At 36.9% G+C, this 21,868-nt stretch overlaps 1 protein-coding gene across 3 annotated transcripts in view; it reads left to right on the plus strand.

Moving 5' to 3' along the window:
* The first annotated feature begins 2,228 nt into the window (after positions 1-2,228).
* Positions 2,229-21,868, plus strand: part of sash1 (SAM and SH3 domain containing 1) — a 201,075-nt gene continuing 181,435 nt past the window's right edge. For 2 of the 3 annotated variants that reach the window (XM_015376773.1, XM_015376775.1), the window contains exon 1: positions 2,230-3,532. In XM_015376773.1, coding sequence (XP_015232259.1) covers positions 3,032-3,532 — 501 coding nt within the window. In that variant the 5' untranslated portion in view covers positions 2,230-3,031. Of the gene's footprint in view, positions 3,533-21,868 lie in introns of all 3 variants that reach the window. The other variant, XM_015376774.1, reaches the window with a different exon arrangement.

Here is a 21,868-nt window from a genome sequence, read left to right on the forward strand (position 1 = left end):
CCCTAATGCAATGATGAAATAAATAAAATTATCTTCTCAGCTTGAGGTAAAAGCCAGTGCAAACACATGGGTTTTTAACAAAGATTTCAAGATGCAGATAGACTGGGCTGTTCTAATATCTGGTCTGTTTTAATATTCAGAATCTCATAATGAATCCTGTAGCTGGCTGGAAGCCAGTTCTGCAGAAGTTATTATGTGCCCCCACTTCTTTGTGCCAGTCATATAATAAGCTATATGCCGGCACCCTGCTGGCACCATCTTAGTTTGTTAGTTTTTAGTCATGCACTCAACACCCACTCTTCAAAATCTTTATTCAAGACTGGTGAAAAGAAAGTCATTGTTAAAGGAAACCTGAAAATATCCAATCAGCAGTGTGTAATAGGCCATGAAGAAGACTCAGCAAACATGTTGAAAAAGATATTCTGGCAAGAACAACACTGAACCTATTTGCCAATTTGTATAATGCTTTGTGAGGTAGAAAACTACTAGTGCACATAACCTTGAAACTGTGGCAACAATGTGCTGTTGGGCTCTATTCCAAGGCAGGAACAGGGAAGCTGGTAAGCATAACACAGCACAGAATCAGACAAACGACAAGGCAGAGGTTTATCTTCCAGTACGACATAAACCTAAAACACACAGCCAGAGGTACAATAGAACGGTTTAGATCAAAGCATATTTATGTGGTAGAATTGGCCAGTATTCAAGGAGAATCATATCTAAATAACATTCTGTGGTAAAACACATGTGTTACTATTGAACTTAAGCAATTTTTCAAAATAGAACTGCAAACAATATCAGCTTTTAAACTGATGCAAAGTTGACTGATATTCTCTTAAGAATTTACAGCTGCAAGAAGACCTACAGTCATTGGTGATCCTACAAAATAACCAATGTGGGTGAATGCACACATATATTCATTTAAATCACCACTAGGGCTGGGTATTTTGGCCAAAGACCTGAATCGATTTGATTTTGATGAATACAGTTCTAAATCGATTAATTTCGATTCAATAATTTTTTACAATAATGAAAGTGGTTCAACAACTCATGTATTTTATTTTTTCTTGTCATATTAAACACAAAGTGCAAACTGTCTCATAAGTGCAAAATTTTTTGTGAAAAAGTGAATCCTCATTGAGCAAGCAGACGTGAAACAGCGGAGACACAGCAGACATGCATGAGCTGCATTATCTTCCCTGCATAAACCATATTTGCAGCGTTGTCTGTAACAACTACAGGGTGTTTGCTGGTCAGCCTCCATTCGTTAATGTCTTCAGTCAAATTATTGGCGATATTTGCAGCTGTCTGGCTTGAAGTCATTTTCGTGGACTGTGGCACGAGATGCGAGGCGCCACTCATTATCAATGTAGTGGGAATTCACCTTAATGTCACATTTCCAGCACATTATCTTTAGCTGTATTAAATCCAAAATGGTTCCAGATATCAGACTTCAGGTAGGTCGGCATTTGCACACACCTGCTCATTTGAATGTGAACATCACGCAGGTCACTATAAAACTTATTGATCTCATTCCCTACACATCGATTTTACAAAAATCTAAAGGAATCGATCCAAAATCAATCAAATCGATTTTTTTACCCAGCCCTAATCACCACTACAAGCGCCAACTTTTAAAAGCATTTATTTTTGTCCCTTCCAAACTACAATGAGACTTAGAGGACTTAGACAGACTTTATTGCCATTTTGTACACAGAGTGTATACAAAAAAAAAAATTCTTTCAGTACAGCTCTCAAGTTTTTTTCATTTTTTAAAGTGCAGCAGTGATAAAAGGTAAACAGCAGCAATAAATGTAAACATATGACTGTATATGAGTTTCCAACATTTAGGGTTCTTTTTTTTCCAACCCCAATTTTATACAACATCCAGCAATCTAATGGCAGTGGGGAAGAAACTGTTCTGGAATCTGCTCTATTATGCATTGCTCTGTTGTTTTACTCATAATATCCAAATAATTTAAACCCATCCTCAATGTGTTTTACAAAATAGAAAACAAAAGTTAAGGGATGGTGGTTAACTTTTCATTTACTGCTTTAGAAGCTGTTCCAACGTCACCACATAGAGGGAGCTCATGCGTGTGAAGAAACCAAAGTATGTTCAAGTATAATCTGCATGACTAAGTGTGTGTGTGTGCACAATCAAAAGGTGTACTCAGTGGAGGAAATGGCATGTTTGTGAAAGAATAATATCAAAGCAAGCAGCAGGGGGAATTGTCTGTGCGCGTCGTTTCTCTTAAGTCATTGTTTCGGACTAACTTCAGTGTGAAACTGGTGACCCAGAGGGAGCCACGAGGCAGCGCGACAAGTTTGGAGAAGGGGAGAGGAGAAAAAAAGGATTTGGATCACTATTTTTAAATGTAAGATTTGGAAAAGGGGGCGTGGACGTTATTGGAGCGGCAGCAGCGGGGAGCGTGTTGGTTCTTGGACGCAGCTTCCACAGTGATGTGCCACCGGCTGCAGGAGGAACTGGACTGAGCGCGTTACAAGAAGATCTGCTGCAGCTTTGATTTTTTTTAATATATATATTTGTGTATTATAAAAAACGCTGTGGCGTTTTATTGGATGTATTTCTCCCTTCGTTCCTGATGGTCGCACAGAGAAAGGACTCGAGGAAAACAGGAGCTGTTGAAGCCGTCCAATGCGTAATGGATATAATCTGAATTTGAAGCTGTTTGAATGAAACGATTGGAGACATCTGACTGTTTGAGGGAGCCTTGTTGCGCACAACAAACCCAGCTGGAGCAGGAGGACCAATCTTCAAAAACACAAAAGAAAAACTGTCCCGCATGAATGTATTTCTAAATATTGAGAAGAGGTGCTGTTTTTCATGATTAAATGTGGCTGCATATGGTTACTCAACCCTTTGCCATGGATTATGCTCAAAGTGTTTAATCCAATTCTTTACGCCCATGAGTTTTAGAGTTAAAACCACTGTATGTGCCTGACTGAGAATGCGTTTGAAACGCAGAACGGGAAAGTAAGAGCCACCTGCGTTTCTTGAACAGCCAAAATGACAAGCAGCGGACCTGTCATTGTCTTCGAGTGGCTGAAGACCCTTCAGCTCTCCCAGTATGTCGAGTCCTTCGTGGATAACGGATACGACGACCTAGAAGTTTGCAAACAAATAGGAGACCCCGACCTTGATGCCATCGGAGTCTACATCCCTCACCACAGACAGAGGATCCATGACGCGGTGAGAAGGCTGAGAGAGGAAGCCAGAGAGACGGCCAGCGGACTGTATTTCACTCTTGAGCCGATGCCACCCGCGGCAGAATTATACACAGGTCACGGACTGGAGCATGAGTCCAAGCTGCGGGGATCTAGATCCTGGACAGAGCCTAACAGTGACCGAATCGGGCGTAACGGTGGCTACATGGGCGCGCAAAGAAACCTGACCCTGGGCAACAGGAGGGAGCTGGTGATGTACCCCAAGCTGAAGCTGAAGATCATGATCAGGGATAAACTCATCAGAGATGGCATCAACCTTGCAAGGCCACCATATTCTAATAAGGTAACTGGCCATGGTTCCCAACCTGACCAAAATACACGCACATTGCATCATGCGCACTTTTCCATCCATTACTGGGTATTTCAATGTCAGAAAACACTTTATTTTATAATTATTATTAAATAGAATAATAATAATAATAAAGACTAAAAGAGAAGAACATACATAATATTTATGCCAACAATATATTTGCCCAGTCAAGGGGACACTAACTGCTACTGATGATATATATATATATATAGGCAGTGTAATCATGAAAACACAGCGGAAAAATCTGGAAAATGTGGGGTATCATTGTCGCCCATCATTAGGAATGAAGAAGCATTTAGGAAACAGTTCCTCCAGAGTGTAAGAAAAAGGAACTCCATAAAAAGGTGTTGATCCAGGCTGGAAAGTATTGATTAAGCTCCGCAGACTCTCTTGTCAGAGATTTATGGATACTTCTGTGTTCTAGCTACTTTAATAATAACTGTAAAAGCTAAAATACACTCAAAAAGTAAATGTAGAACTAAGGTTATGCGGGGGGAACCTTTTTGGGTCACCATGATCCCAAGATCCAGTCTACACTAGAGAACAGAGCCTGAATTCCTCTAAACTGAATGACTGTCTTCTCAGTTTTTAGGACATTAGGTTATTGAACATGTCCGGGCACCATCCTTACGAGTCATAATTGCCCAATGATCAAGTTTTCAATCCAGCAGCAAACCAACTATAACTGAATCATTGGTCATTTTTAAATTGTAATAATATGGCTCTTGCACTCACAAAACATAAGAACTGAAGTATAGACTTTCCGCTTATGATCAATAGGAAACACAAAACAAAGCCAGTTTTCAGCCGTTTTCAGTTTTGTTTGACCTGCTGTTTCTGATTTACACTGGTTTGGATTCTGAGGGGAAATAAACACAAAATGGAGCAGGTAGCTAACCCTTATGTGATTTGCATTATTTGATTTACTACACAAACCTATCTGTACCTTTGTGCAATCATGGTGGTGACTTAATTTTCTTGCCACTGAAGATGGCCTTACTTTATAGGAAGATGAAAGGAATTAAATGCAGGACAAGATAACCTGTCAAGTTGCAACAGATGTGAGACTCTGACGAAGTTTTACCTACCAGCAAGACATTAGACAATCACATTTGTACCTTTATCCCAAAGAGGTATTATCGTAAAAACAAAAAATGCGTTTCAGGGTTTTCATATTTCTTAAAACTACAGAAGTGATATTTGTTGTTTCTAAATCCCAACAATAGTGGGAATTCTTAGTTTGCAAAATGATACAGACGGCTATGTTAAGAAAATGGATTCTTCATTTACTTTGCATCCTCTGTTGTTTGGATTAAAGCATCTTTAGTCAGCTAAAACACATCTTGCATGAAAAGCACGTTTCAAAGAAGTGATCCAGACTCTGAAAGCACAGGTAAAATTCTGATACCTTGATTCATTTTCAGGACCACTGCACTTTGCAAAAGTGTGAGTGGTTGCAGTTAGGGTGAGTGATGGGAGTGTAGGTGTTCCAGATCAATAACTGCAAAAGAGTGGAGATACAGGGAGACTTTTACTTTGACAGTAATTCTCTGTTGTAAAAAGAGAGATTTGCACCCTAATTATTAATCTACTTTGACCTCAGATGTTCCCCTGGATTATTTAGATTCCTCTACATTAAGTGAGGATTGATCAAACAGGCCAGGTGTCATGTAAGCCACAGCGCCTTACCATATATGAGAAACAGGCTTATTGAATGCATGAAGTGTGCCCAGCTGGGTTGGCTGCCGCAGTCTTGCGAGAGCCAGACTGAGAGAGTCTCTTGCATTCACAGACTGATACTGACCTCTCCTCTTAAGTGTCTGAATCATATGCCTTACCAGCTGATGAGGGCCTTGCTGAGTAACTGCTGTATATACAGGGAGGCTTTTGATCTGAACCTCCTCAGGTCCCTGGTGAAGCAGATGTGCTTTCCTTTACTTTTTTTGCTCTGGCTCTGTTAAAAGATACCAGATAAAAAGACCAACTCTGCTTTATACGTGTGATTAAAAACTAGAGTAGATCTATGTGTTTTACATAAAGTCTAAAGCAAGGTCTCAGTCAACATACAAACAAATGTTTTATATAATCATGTGGTGTTTGCTTATGCGTGGGTTGCTGTAGGTTCTGTTTCTTTTTGTCGGCAATGAATTAATCAATATGTGTTTTCATAACTACATTTAAGATATTACACACATACAAAATATTTGCGAGAAAAAACGTATAAGATAATTGCGATTATATAAAATGCAAAAATTGCAATGACCCTCTTAGAAATGGCCTCTTTATACTTTGCAGGGCATGAATGGTGTACTGCTATAAGAAAATGACTTTTTCTTGTATTGCTATCATTAATGGACACAGCAAAAAGAATTTGGTTTATTTTTTTAGTATGAGTTTCTTGTCAGAATTTTAACAAATGTTTGCAAATGTTTAGATTTACAATAAATTCTGCACAACTTTTTTTCCCTGTGTGATAGAAACTTACTAGTGTAAAGTTTTGTATTTTTCTTTTTGTAGAATTCATTTTTTTTCTTTCCAGTTTTGGATATTTAGATATGGATAAGTTTGTATAATCGCTAAAAATTTGTCGATTTCATCAATTAATTGTCACTTAATTGCAAAGCAAATTTTAAAAATCTATGTCGATATATTTTTCGTTCCACAGATCAGTGAAAACAATTTAACAGATAAAGGAAAGATATTAAAAAAGCAAAAGCATTTGCACCAACTAAAAGAGCAAATGAAAAAGTGGCATTAAAATTTTCAGCAAGATATTAACAACATTTATTTTAGTCTATTGACAGTTAAGTTGTCTATACTCTAAACACTACTTTCTACAAATATTGGTTCTGCTGGCTAACCTTGTCTGAGGAATGAGCCTGAGATTAGGAAACAAATATTTCAAATTATAGTGTGGTTTGCAAATAAATTTTTACTCATGCTTTTTTAATCATGCACTGTGATTGATTGATTGAATTTATTGATCTCACAGTGGAGACATTTATTTGTTACATCAGCTTAAATAGTCAAAGAAGAAGAATGTGCCAAAAGAAGAAAAAGATTCATGGGAAATCTACAGTATATACAGCGCGTCCACATGACAGCTTTTTTTTTGCATCTTTGTCCTTTAATATAACAGCTTTGTTGATTCTCTTACAGCTCCATTTTTTATTGAAGTAATACATTGAGTGGGAATAACCTAGATACACTCTCTTCCTGTGTCTAACTTTTGTCATTGCTTCTAATATTCAGAGTTTCCTTTGCAATGACTTTGGTATTGTTGAATGTTGCATAAGCTTCTTTCCTTTGGGTATTTTTTTATTTTCTTTTTGCCACTTTGGCTAATCAAGAGTCCCACAGAGGTTTTGGATTTGTGAAGGATTAACCATGAGACTGGGGTTTGAACAAAGTGTTGGTTAAATTATCTTTCTTTTTAAAGGCTGCATTTAGTAACAGCCAGAGCTTTAGCATTGATGCGTTGGAAAGGAATGAGCAGGTCAAGGTCTTTTAGTGTCTTTTGGTCTGTGTGAGTATATGTGTGTGTCCCACAGTTTTGAACTGGCCTTAGTGCAGCACTTTTTCCTCCCCAGGGTGAGTCATAGTGTGAGAGATAAAGCTCCGACCAGCTGATAGAGTTTGACTAACTGGCCTGTCATTGGTCCTCTGTTGATTTTTTACCCTTGAGAGGGATGTCAGCTCTGCAAAGGTCAAGTAGGGAGACTCCAGACTTGTGACAAGGATAGGAAACAAAATGTCACTTGCAATGAATGGTTATTAGAAAGTATAATAAATGCTTTCTGTCCATATTTATCTGCAGATTTTCTTTTTTTTTTTAAACTTCCTGTTCATCTATATAGCATCCAACAAAACCTTACATACTGCAAACACCAAGACTCAGAAAACAACTCCTGTGTCTACTAAATGTTTTCTGGCGAGACAACCCATTATCAAGCTATTCACTGAAAAGGCTCTGGTGGGTGTAATAAATAGATGTGATCCTTATCAAAGCCACTGAGACCCCTTGTCTGAGTCAGAGTATTATTTCCTATGATGTAAACAAACATGCCGAGGATTGCACAGTTTATGATCACTCATTGGGGAACAATATACATCCGAAAGATGCCTCTGCCAGTTAGTTTGTAGCTATAAAACACCATGCTCAGCCAATTACTTTCTGTCTGGGTTAGAAAAATCTGACCAACCGATTTACCAAACAGCTCTGCTGATCTGACTTTCAATATTACTCGTACTTTTCTTTGTCTTCACTTGCAGAGTGAAGCAGACAAAGAGAAGTACAAGTGGCGGATATAGGACTGGGATTCAAAAGATGTTAACTGCTAAACAGCACATTTTCATATTGACAAATGTAAAAAAACCCAAGGACGTTTCTAGACTTCCTGCTCAGCTCAACTGATTATTTTTAATGCTATAGTGGTTTAGTTTATATTATCAATGCTGAAACATTTTCTTAAACTAGTATCTTAACACTGTATTAGTAATGCAATTTAGCTGGTTGATATATGGTTCAGTTTAAGAAAGCAACAAAATACTTTTTGTTTTCTTAATTTTTTAAAGCTTAATAGAAAACTTGTCTTATTTTTTCTCATAAAAAAATACTAAAGATTTATGAGTCATTTGATGTAAATATGCAGTCATCTGGATGTTTAGGGACAGTATTTCATCATTAATTGTTGGTCCAAAAGCAGTAAATGTACATAATTTTAAAAGATATTGAGAAACCTACATTTTTAGTGTGCAAATCAGATTAATTGTTGATCAAGTTGTATTCAAAGCAAAGGAACTAAACAATTTTCCTCATGCTTGTAAATAATTTGTGAAAATGTATTTTTTGTCAGCAGGAAATTATTGAGTTACCAAGCAATTAAGTATCAATGTTACTGCAATTTACACTTTGATGCCATAGTCTTGTGTTTAAAATGATATAAGAGGTTTCTTATGTTATTCTTGTCAGGGAAAGAGATGGTTGTGAAACATGAAAAAGTAATTGGACCTTAACCAATTTGGCATATGACACTAAGTCACATTTTCTTCCTTCTCAAAATGAACTAATTTTGCCTTACAAGAATCTGCATCAGGAATAATAACTATTGTCCTTTTTGGAGAAGTGACAATAATCATATTGCCATCTGCCTTTCTTCTCCTCATTATTGATTTGTATGCCTCACTGATTTCTTTAAATTGAAGTTGTCGTATTTTCAGAAACAAATTATTTATTCATTTCAGCTGTCTTCATCAAGTCAAGCCTCAACTATATGGGGATGTGTTCCCATCCTGGTCTCATCTTGGTTCTGGATACAGCAGACCGTCAGTCATAAGGTCTTATTGTTCTCCCTGTGTGTCTGGAGGAAGTGTTGGCTAAACAGGAGCAGATTCTCCATTGTTTGATTGGAATCAGATGGGGCTGCATGTCCTTTCACTACTGGTCTGTTTTGCATTTCCAATTTCCGTCTATTGAAAATGTCTGCGAGGCAAGTGTCCAGCATTGTGCTCATGGGTGGGTGATTAAAACCTGGGTATCATGCAGAAGGAGAGAGATGTAAATAGATGGGCACAGTGTTTGTTAAGGCTGGAAAAGAGTTGGTTTTTGTTTAGGTGCTTTAAACACACTGACAAGTTGCTGGGGAGAGTTTTTATGACTTCACAGGGCGGCTGACCAAATGTGGTAGGGACAATTAAGGAGAACCCTTTCATTTCTTAAAATATGTAAATAATGCTCTAAAGTCACAGAGGTGCTATGCTTCTCAGGACTGGATTGGCAGAAGCAAGAGACGCTCTTTATCTAGTTATTTCTTTGCTTCCTCTGTGAACAGAAGAGTTCACCACCTAACATGACAAGGATTCACTCTGCTTCCTCTTCCAGTCCTCTTATCTTAAGTAATATTCCAACACTCTCACTAAGCAGGAAATTAGAGTTTAGCTTAAGGTGAACCTCAGTTGGCCTGCTGTGGCTGTTAAACGGCCTCAAACTGCTTCTGGATTACTGCCAAGACCTTGAAAGACAAATAATTTAAGCATATACTGTGTATTTCCACCACTATAGTGAAGTTCAGATGATGACAAAAGCAGAATTTGAAAAGGCAATCCTTTCCATTTAATATTCATGCTAAGCTCTCTGATTAGCTGTGTTCAAAAAGCTATTATTTAAATTTATAGTGGGAATATTCTTTCCCCAGATGAAGAGCTTTTTATATCTTCCAATGTTCCGTGAAACTGCGGTTAAAGCTTTCTGAGGCTTATCATTGGCTCGTGTTTTCAGGAAATGTTTTATTATCATTGTCCATTCCTATAGCTCTGGCATTTAGCCCAAGGACAGAGAAAGCCACCCACATCAGCCTCAGACTTTTCCATTTGTTCTGCTGAGAGCACTGTTTGCTCAGCTCTTATTAAAGGGTCCTTAAAGACGTAATCAGCCAAGGACTCATAAAGGGGAAGTCATAAAGAAGTCAAGGACCAGTCCCATTGTCCTGAGAGGATGTAGAAAGCCCATTAGCGAGTAGGATGCTGTTAACATTGTGATTTGAAATACGGTTATACAGAGTAATAAGCATTGCTGGATGTCTTTTACTCCATGTTTACAAAAACCACATGTATTCTCATAAAAAAGCTAGTATATTGGATTTGAAGCATCCTTCTGAAGAATAAAGCTAGAATACCTATACTTGAGTGAGTGAAAGGCAGCTGTTTATTGACAAAAATGCTTTCGCAATTAAATAAATACTGAACATTATGATATCAACGGCCCAGACCCACCCAGTTATCAAATATCTCACCATAACCATGTATGCCTTGGGTTCAGTAGCAAATGAGCATGTTTAGCATTAAGAGCTGCTGTGAGATGCCATTTTCATATTAGGTGCAGACTAAATGTTACACAACATGTGAAGGAACACAGGGCATTGCCCACTTTTTCAAACTCAGACAAAATAATTATAGGATGTACAATATATAACTATTTTCCCAATTTAGTTTTAACATTTAGCACGCATTAACAAAACTATAATGTCATGACGTTTTTTAAGAGATCTGACCCACATGCAGAAAACCACTCAGAGAAACCAGAGTAAAAGTTTAACAGGTTTATTGAGGAGTTCAAATTGGTTGGATTCTGGGGAACTCAGAGAGCTGGTGAACCGGAACTGGAAGTGAAAAGGGAAGTTCACAGAGGTTAGTTCAGGGTCCGTGGGAACTTTGAATGACGTCTTGCAAAAACAGCAATAAACGGGACTCACGATTGCGGAGAAAGGTTTCTTCCCAGGATCCAGTCGGTGTGTTTTTCCAGAGATGGAGGGGCTCGTTCGAGGGCGGACAGGTTTTGGTTTGGTTGGTTCCTGAGGAGCAATGGAGCGGACAGCCACTTAGATTTCCTGGAGAACTTGAACGGGAAGTGTGGAAATTAATCCCCTGCTCAGTGTGAAGCATAAACAATCCTTCCAGGGGGAGAAGGCCAAACATCCAGTATGCAGAATGACTTCCTGCCGAAAGGCAAAAGACAAAAATCACGTTAGACTCAGAGAAACAAAGACTAAGTTAGACTAAGCTAAACTCAGCTTGGCTATAGTACCCAAAACTGGCAAACACTTTGGCGTCAAAGTAGTGACAGTCCACCGCTTAAGAAGTCCTAAGTAATGAGCCAACCAGCTGCAGGTGTGTGGGAGGACCAATGAGAACAGGGCGCCACCTGGTGGTGGAGGGGGAAAACACAAAAACACAACCCACACAGACTGGATTCCTAACACATACTCTCCAATAGTATTTTGTGTTACCAGTTAACATTTACTCTGAGATGTCAAAAAGTCTGTCAGTAGTAGCAAGGTTAGCCTGTTCTAAGACCCAAAGTAATGGATAAAACAGCACAACTTTTGCACAACAAATGGTGTGATGCAGTCAGCCTTCCTGTTACCTACTGAAATTTCTGCTTTTTTCTCACTCTTATTGATCAAGTAAACCTTATGCTGCTCATTACTTAAAAATATCTTTGTTTTTCAAATATCACTTTAGATTTCTTTATTTCATTTTGCCAATTTCTTAACCACCTCATTTGTACTGGAAATAGCCCACATTAACCCTTCAAGGCAGAATCAAGGGATCTTTCAACCCCTGTTCTTGGAATAGCCTCTGTTGAGCACCAACGGGGCTCATCATTCATGGAATTAACTCAAATATTTTGTGAAATAGGCTGTTTAGTCTTTCTCCAGCAGGAAAACCAACAAAATCTGATGGTTTTATCAGCAAAGATTATTGCTTGGCTGCATACCTTATCATAAAAAATATATATATTTTTTTATCTTTCAACCAGCCAGTTATCCATCAGCCCAAAGTGCAAAGTGTTATTTAATAATCTCTACATGTCTGATAGTGACATTACTTGATCTAATCCTACACTATACAGACAATCTATCTGCACTGATAAAGGATCTCTCACCTCTGCATGTTGAAGGGCTAAAGTGTATCTAATAAAAAAACCAGTCCATCTTATTTTTTGAATAATTCCACTGATGTTGCCTTTACCCTTTTGTAATACTTAGAACTTCAGGAGCACTGAAGCACAAATACATTTTATTAGGAGAAAAAAATAAATTAGGATTAAAAACATTTGTATATTAACTCATTAATTTTCATGCAATTGTCAATGAATGAATTTACCTAAAGTTGATTGATCTTACTGACCAACTAACTATTAAAGCCTAAATTTTCTCTTGTTTTGAAAGGATGTTTCAACAACATGAAGGGCTTAATATTTGTTTTACAATATGCAATGTTAAAACAAATATATATAAATATTGTATCACAACAATATATCTTTAATACAGTTTTTACACCGTATTAAAATAGACATATTTAAAACACATTAACTTACAAAAAAAACTCACAAAAACCTTCATTATGCATATTGCCAGGATGTCTTTTTCTATCATAACATTACAACCGTTTTGCGTGATTCCTTCTACTTCTCATCACATCCTCACATTCCAAGCAGAGCAGAGAAGTCACTGCTGCTGCTTCATGCAGCACAGCAAAATGGAAACTATTTAAGTCATAACTTTAAGAGCCCATTGAGTAAAAAACAAATAAATAACGTGTTCTCGGTTTATGTTTCTGTTCTAGCATGCTTCTGCTATGGCAATGTCTTGCAAATACAATTGAGATGTTGCTCAAGAATAAACACTAAAGCCCACTAGTCAACAGTGGAAAAATTACATTAGTAAGTGAAGTTCCTTTTAAGTGGATTTTATAAATTTCTTTGGATATAATAGATTTTAATCTGAAAAACCATCTATGATTGTTTCTTTACGTCCCTAATTTGTACAGTTAACATGTAACATAGTGCAAAATATATATTTCTAAAAAAAAATACAGACAAGCTTGCTGTACATTATATAAAATTCAACGGGAGATCTAGGTAACCTCCTAGATTATGGCTGATAAGCCAGTTCAGGATCAATAGCCAGATAAAAAAATCAGCAGCAGCATTTCAGTGAGGTGCTCATCATGTTGTCCACTAATTTTTTTAAGTTGACACAGATAAGTACATATGTATCCAAATACAAAAGATAACACATAGGTGGAGGCTTAACTTTTGGTCTTGGACACACTGTTATAACTATTGTCAAAAAGTCAAAGTAAGAAAGGGATCTGCAGAAAAGCCTTTACTGCAGATCCGTCTCTCCTGATGATTTTAGCATCGTTAGTGTGAGAATTTTTGTTTTTTTCCTTCATGACAAAGGCTGAACGACCAACTCTGGGGAGCACGATTAAATTTCTGTAAGTCTTTATGGATGTTTGAACATTCTATTGAACGACATGCATACTAGACTACATACAATGTATTGAATGACACATTGTATCTCTTCACTGATCGATCGATAGAATTTATGTACTGCTACTATGTATGTCATTCCATAGGATGTATCTATTGTATATGTCAGCTTAAAGCATTTCAAAGAATTAAGACTTACAGTTTGGTTCAATTGATTAATCATTTTAACCCTAAAAGATAGTCAGCTATATTTACACTATATATGGGCTCTTGTGTCTTCTGAAATGGTGGCCTATTTCTACTGAAGCACTATGTGTCTGTATCACTTTAACATGTGCAGTCATGGTAACGGCTTTAAATAAAGCAGACCATCAAGTCATGAAGGTTTTTTTTTTTTGTTTAGTTTTTTTTTTCCCCCACAGCGTGCTGAGAAACATGTCCAGATGACACATTAATGACAGATGCATTATCAGAGCTATTCTGGTCCAAGGTTCAGCGCATTCTAGACAGACTGTCTGCATTACAAACATACTGTAAACACACAAAAAAGCTGGCCACACTATCAATACTAGCTCCTCTTTATTTCTGGTACATGTTCATACTTTCACCCTGAAATCTTGTCTATTTAGTAATCTTTGCTTTGGTTTAAGGTTGAACTGGCGTCATGCTATGATTTACTTTTCAGTAGGTTCTTAACTCTATCCTGTTTATTTAAGGTGGACGTTTTTTTTAATGCCTTAAAAAAATCCTCTTAGTCTCTTTGAAGTCAAGCTCTTAAGCTCACAGCTATAGCTATATATTTCGTGGTTCACTAAAAGAAAGCGTATTTCTTGTCAAGACCTGCAAACAGAGACAGTAGTCTAAGTTGTAGTAAACATATTTGTTTTTGTGAATTCTTTTCTCTGCAAACCTATCAGTGCTTGCAATTGCAGGATGCATAAAGAGAACCTTTTAGGCCTGAAAAAACAGAGTAGTAAGTATGCATAATTTTTTTGAAAAGCAACCTTTGGCGCATCTTTATAGTATTGCTAAAATAATCACAAAAAGGAAAATATTAGGTGTCTCAACAGTAGGGCAAGACGAGATAGATTAGAAAAGAGGAGAAGCGAGCACCTATCTGTGTTAGGACCAAGATTGCTGCTCTCTCACACATTATTTCACCCACACAATTTTTTTGTCAGAGAGACTTTTCTAGAAATTCTCAAATGGAAAGGAGAACTACAGGAAAGCAAAAAAGCTACTGTGCAAAAATCGCTCACTTATTTCTGGAGTTGGTTCTGTAAGGTGAGCATGAGTGACCTACACAATCCAAGAGGTCTAATTAGGTCTGAATCCTGTGTAGCTATGTGACAGGAGGTCACACACTAAAGGAGCCTTTTTAAAAGTTACCATAAAGAGGAAAAAAAGATTGACATTAAACAGTCACACTGCACTTGCATCCTGAAGGATGCTTCTTTGTTAATTACAACTATCGGGCATTTAGGAAAGGTTAAATACAAAATTGCAGTTCTGTTAATATTTAAATATTGTTCAAATATTTGATTAAATGGCTCCTTTTTTCAGTATTTAATCGGTTCAAGTTAAGCAATGAGCAAATTTAACCATACATCAGATATAGGGCTACCAAGGACAAATACATGTTGTGGTCTACTTTGGTTTGGGTTTTGTTTTTGGATATTTGGCTTTTCTTGTTCTACTGTACTTTGTGCATCTTGGATAAGTACCAATTTGTTTTCATATTTTAGAGTATAATAGATCATTTGGTAAAGGGAATCATAATTTACATTTCTGATATTTTAAAGAAAGTTCTTCAAAATAAATAAAAAATCTGTGTAATTAATATATTAACAGCACTACTGACATCTTAATTTAGGGTAATTCCACATTATTTGGACCCAGAAAATGATAAAACAGGGAGTCTTCTAATTTTCCATTCAAATAAGATTTCTTTAAATCTTTCTTTAAAAATTTATCTCATGTGCATTGGCCAGTTATTTACATTGATATTTATAAATGTTTCTAACAGAAATGGAGGTAGCAGGGGATGTACTACTAGCTCTTGCTGTGTAAACACATGCTGAGAGCATGTAAAGCAATTCTGTTCTAAGGAACTGATATAAAAGTAAAAAAATTGCATAAACAACAAAAACTTTATTTAAGAAACCCCTGTTGGGTGTGTCTTTTACCCCTTAATTCTATACAAAAGTACTCTATGTCTTAGATATAAGGTGGGGAGTGGCGGCCCAGTGGTTAGGGCATACAGTTGAGCTTGGCACCATGAGGTTGTGAGTTCAAGCCCCACTGCACAGTCTTGGTCTCTGTGCAAGACCCTTAACCCTGGATTTCTCACCGGCTGCCCCGTGACGGTACCCCACTGCACCCCAAGTGGATGGGTTAAATTGAGAGGTAAATTTTCTCCAATGTGAGATCAATAAAGTTCAATTATTATGATATATGTCAGATAATCCACAAGCCATGATTGGGTCGTGAGAGATGTTTTGGGCTAAGGCATGTAATTTAGATTAGATTCAGAGTTAGGTATATGTTGGTTAGGGTCAGGCTCCTGTGAGGATCTGGCCATAGAAATGAATGCGAATTGCGAAGTTAATAGAAGTCAATACAAAGTCTCTGTAACATGAGGTAGGTAACGTGTGTGTTACACTGAGATTAGATTGGTGTAACTTCAGCCAGGACTTTAGGCCAGAATTACAAAGTGGAAATTATCAAACATATTAATCACGCTTACTTTTAACTAAAAAACACACACACACTAATAATAATAATAATTACCCATCGAATTAGTAAAAACTGTATAAAATGATCCCAGAACTTAATTTATTAACAACAATGCTCCATAACTGCAGTGGCCTTTGGGGCAGCAGACGATCAATGACTGGTGATCATTTTATACAGCAATACACTGTTTTTTCCATATTATGTAGGATTCCTTCTCTCTTCAGTTTACCTAGCAGTATACTTTAAAGTATGCAGCCCTTATGGACAGACATTGCACATAGGATGCAATGGTCATATAGTGCACACGTTTCATATAATAGATAATGTATGAAATATTGCATGAAATGATTAAGGGTAAAGAGTGAAATCTGTGGGTTTAGCTTTCAGGTCTTTCTTTGGAGTGATGAGTATCCATATATCTCCCCTTAGGTAAAGGGGTTCTCTCATCTTGAATTTGAGATGTTTATTTGATGGTAAAAATTATCCCTAATAATCATTACCAGCTGGTTTGCTGAGATATATTTTAGAGCTTGTATCAGAGTAACCGCTAATAAATTTAGGTGAGAATGCTGTCATACTCATTGCAACTGGATATTGAAATTGAATACCTTTAAGCAGAAACTTTTCTTCCAAACAATCTCAGTAACAGTATGATGGTTACACATAATCATACCTTTCATAGATGTCAGTAGATGAATGTGGCACATTTAGAAAGCTGGGAGTAATATTGATGGGTTACCCTTCAATTCTTCAATTCTTAAAATCTTAGCTGATTAGTCTTTTTGCAATGTCACACAAGTAAGCAATATGAGATGTTGCCATGGGATACATCTATTGGTTGGGAGGACTCCATTGAATCAAATGCAGTTAACATTTTTAGAGGCTTACAAAAACATGATATCATTATCTGGGCTTTCATTAATTTTTTGAAAGCTTGGAAATGTCAGTGTAAACTAGGCTGTGTTTTTTTAACACTCAATGATGTCTGCTTCCAATTGCATATCCTTCTATAGATTCAATGTTTGTCATATTATATAATTGCTATCATTAATACCAAAAGACTATTTCATATGAATGAAGGATTCACATGTGCTTCTTATATCAGAATAGAGAAGTTGGAGACACACATAGCTGGTAGTACTGACATTACCATCAGCTTAACAGTAAATTCCTGAAGACAGCAAGTAGCTTTGAGACGTTTAAGCTCTACAACAGAGATTAATTGCCCCCACATGTAGCTACAGTTCAGTTCGTGTCGTATAGTATTGGCCCATGTTAGAAAGATGTAATGCTGCAGTGCTGAGAGATGAGTGAGCCATAATAGCAGGGGGCATGAGTGTTAGTGAGACAGACAGGTGAGTGTGTATAATTACCTTGTCTAAAGCTGCTGCCAGCTAGGTGTATGGCATGCAGCACAAGCAACTCTCAACCCACCCTCATCGCTAATTGGTCCATTTTCCAAGGCATGAGGGCAGGGCGACGCTGTAAGCTTTGATCACAGAGACCACACCAGTGTCGATATGTCTCTACCTGAGAGCTTTTGTAGTGGCTTTGCCTGGCAGGGGATTAAACCAAACTAAACCCACAAATTGTATGTCTTTCTGCCTTTTTTACCCTGGCTTCCCCCAGGCTCTACATTCCTAAATCTGAACTCTGATTATCCGACAGTTACCACATTCTCTTAGCAAATCCACACAGATACACACACAATAAAACATGCAGTGTTTTGCTCATAATGTTTAAAGCATGGTATCATTTTATAGGTATGCTTTTGTATTTTGAGTTCTTTGTAAGACTCCTAACTGAAAATGGTGGTTACATTTTATAACCACCTTCAATAAGACCAACAGTTGAAATGTATATCCTCAACATTAAATAGAGACTCCAAGGAATTACATTTGAAGAGGCATTAAAATTTGATTATAACACTGCAGCTAAACTATATTTTGTTAGATTTTGTAGTAAATGACAACTGTCTGCAGCTCCAATCAGGCTTTTGCACCATGTTTTTTTCTCCCACTTTGTTTACATTTGATCACTGATGCACTTTAAGGAATGGAAATGTTATTTAAGCTGTACAAAATGAAATCCAAGTCTTAAACCTTTTAGCTAGGAATATATTATAGGGTATACATCTTGCTGTATCACATCTTCAGGCTTTGCTCGGCAGAGCTCCCCCATTCAGAAAGTCAAAATTTGGACTGGAATGTAACTAACTTTTTGTCTTTGTTGCAACGCTAATTTTGTCCTGATTATGGGGAGTATGTGTGTTTGATTAGAGGGGGAAATTTCATAAGGCAGACATGAGATCATTTTTAGGAAAAAAATAATTTTCAACCGTTCAATTCAAACAATCAGAAAGTGCAACTTAAACTTACTGTAGAAGGTAAAACTTGATTGTTACATATACATTAAGTTGAACAATGACAAACCGAAGCAGTCTTCAACACAATCTGCAGACCAACAGAGGAGAACGTGTAGACAGGACTGCTTTGATTTATGTGTATCTACTCTGTTAAGAACACACCCGACACTGAAACTAATTCTGAAACTTGATTGTCACAATTTCATGTATCAGTAAATTTTGTAAATGTAAGCTGATGTGTTGCACAAGCAGTTTTCGATCTTTTGGAAAAAAAGACTCCAATTACCTTGAAGAGCATCTGTTTGACATTTGCTATGGATATTCCAAAATAATCCTGTAGTTATCAGGCATTCGATGAGTTTTCGTAAACTTTTCATTATTAAGCTTACCTGTTGGCAAACAAGTGTGCTTGTTCCTGCGAAAAAAGTTTTTCCTAAGGATATTAGATATTCCACCATATTTTGGAGGAAATTTGGGCATACCAAAGCGGTACATCCCAAAAACAGGGTGTTCAATTTTTAGTAAAGGGTGTACAATGTACGCCTGTACACATTGCTAGCTTTGAGTTTTAGTTTTTAGCTAATTATCATATGTAATGGATCATTTTTTTCCTGTTGTGTGTCTTAGGGGTTTCACATAGAAGCACTATGTTTGCAGGGTCTTTGTATTTGAAAAACAGTTACTGTATATGAATGTGAAAAAACTAAATCAGTTTTTAAACGTAATCCTTTGATTTCAGGGGCTCAAAGGTGATTGGACAAATTAAATAACTCTAAATAAAATCTTTCTGATACTTGTTTCAAATCCCATTGTTGGAAATAACTTCCTTAATTCTTAAGCTCACCAGATGCTGTGTTTTTTACCTCTTCAATGTGCGGGGCCTTTACTGCAGCCGTTTTTAGTAGCCATTTGTTTGAGGTCCTTTTTGTCCAAAGTTTTGTCTCTTAATAAGGGAAATGCATTTTCAGTTGGGTTAATATTAGGTGACTAATTTGGCCTCTCAAGAATATTCCACTTATCTGCTTAAATAAACTCCTGTGTTACTTTGAATTTATGTTTTGAGTCATTCTGAGAAATAAAGACAATAACCAGTTTTGACTTGTCCTGCCACTGGTGCAAATTCCACACCAAGGAGCTTTATAGGTGCACAGTGTGTTGAATGCTCAATAAATAAGTTCATTTTCATTTTTTTGACTAGCCCTTTACAGGTTTCAGCTGATCAGGGTGAAAATCATCATCATCTCTATAGTTATTGCTCCATCTTTTTATTATTACTGTTCAGGTTAGCTTTGGTGTTGAAATTTCACAAGCAGCTGAAATCTTGACATGAGAGGATCTGTGTGTGAGAACAAAAGTATCAAAGCATTACATAATGTTTCCATTTTTATTTTTTTTTATTTATTCCATGTGGCCTCGTTTGACTTCCGATAAAAGCTGGTAGCTTGTGTAATTACTCTCTGTACAGTTTACTTTAGGTGTTAAAGCAGATTACTCTGGGTCCAATATTTATTTCGTCATGAGAGTACTTATAATCAGCTTATGAAAATTCTAGTTTAAATCATGGAGCTATTTATTTCTAATAAGAAAATGTATCACTAGATGGCCATGATCTTAATAACTGATTGACAATCAAGTGTCAGGATTGTGATAAATGAACATGCATCCCAGAGCTGAGCTCATAAACAAAAGTCTAACAATGAATAGTCCAAAAGGCAGCCATCAGTCCTTCTGGGTCATGCATCACAGACTTTCTCTGCTTTACAAAACCTCCTAAGCCAGTTTTCTGGCCTCATTCTCTGTAAAATACAGGCAGGAAAGGCCAACTAAAATACAAACTGACAGACAGGCAGACCTGACAAGCTGACAGAGACCAAAAGATAAAGACTGACAGCTGGCAAGCCAAGCAGACAAACAGTCTTAGAAAGACAGAAAAAAACAAGGATGCCAAAAATGGCCAGTGTGATTGATGGAAAGGTAAAACATGTGATTAGCATTTTAAGGCTCTTGTTAATCATTTCTTGCATTTCTTAAATGACAGAATTTCCCTCTGCTTTATCCTTTACATCCTCATCTTTCATCTGCATGCAAAGGTCCGTTTTTAATGTTGGCGTGTATACAACCCTCTGAATGAATAAAAATATTTATGTAATTTGATTAACCAAGTCTCAATAATAATTCCAAGAATGTTGATAGAAGTTTATAGTGTGACTGATGCTAGTTGCGAATTTCTTTAAACATTTTCCTGTGAAAGTCTGGAAATGAATATGGTTTGCATAATAATGGTGTGCAGCGTCCATCTTTTTGGTGGATCTTTTGGTTGCATTGGGATGTGAGCTTATTGTTTTTGTTTATTCGCTGTCTAAAGTCTGGATGAGTTTTTTTTGTGCATTTATATACTGACTTTCCAGAACAATAGCCCATAATGTTCAGCTTTTACTTTCAGCTCTCACTACAGCCCTGGTCCATGTCAATATCATCAGTGGCTCATGAGCTAAGCGTTTCTTACCCTTTTCCTTTTCTGCCATGCTCCGAGAGCAACCAGTACCAGCTCTATCCATATCAGGTGAATGGTGAATTGTTGAAATAGCTTTGTTCTCCTGAATAGCACAAGCAAATTTGAGTCAGATATTGAGATTATTTGAATAATTTCAAGCATATGATTTGAGGTCCTTGCTGACTCCATGTTGAGGCTTACTTTGGAGGCAGATTATTGTGCAAAAGTAGAGGTTTAGGGTGGGGATTATGTGCAGAGAGTCTTCATTGTCATGCAGGAATTCCCTGCTTGGGTTTATATCTATTGTTATGTAAAACAGCCATTCATTTTGTACAGTTTGTCTGGAATTGAGTTTCTGCACTAGTCTTTGTGTGCAGATGCTTTAAAGAATGGAAGAGGATGAAGATTTGTATTTTTTTTTTTCTCCACTCTCCTTAAGGACACCTGCCCACACGTACTACATATGCACTAGTTTTGTCTCTTATCCCAGGATCTACTATCTATGCTACTTTTGAATAAAAAATGTCTGTAAATATATATTCAGCAGATGGGTTAAAAAAAAAGCATAAAGGTTATAAAAATTAACAAGTTTGTTGCAAATATTTTGTATCTGTTCATATATTTCCAGGGTTTTAAGTGTTCCTGAACTAGTTTTTTAGCTATTTACACTCCAATTCATAATACCAAAACCATTTACTTGCATTTTAATGTTTGGATTGTTAAATAATACCAACACAAACACTGAAATTATATTAGGTCTAAATATCTTAAGATCACAAATAGAGTGATTGAGATTAAGAAAAGAAAATTTTGGGGTGAGAAGTACAACAATTGGAAACCTACACAAATATGCAGAATATGTTTTCTACAGCTCAACTACTATCTCCATCCATCCATCCATCCATCCATCCATCCATCCATCCATCCATCCATCCA

Source organism: Cyprinodon variegatus, unplaced genomic scaffold, assembly GCF_000732505.1.
Source record: "Cyprinodon variegatus isolate N-32 unplaced genomic scaffold, C_variegatus-1.0 Scaffold141, whole genome shotgun sequence".
In the NCBI taxonomy this organism is placed as follows: domain Eukaryota; kingdom Metazoa; phylum Chordata; class Actinopteri; order Cyprinodontiformes; family Cyprinodontidae; genus Cyprinodon; species Cyprinodon variegatus.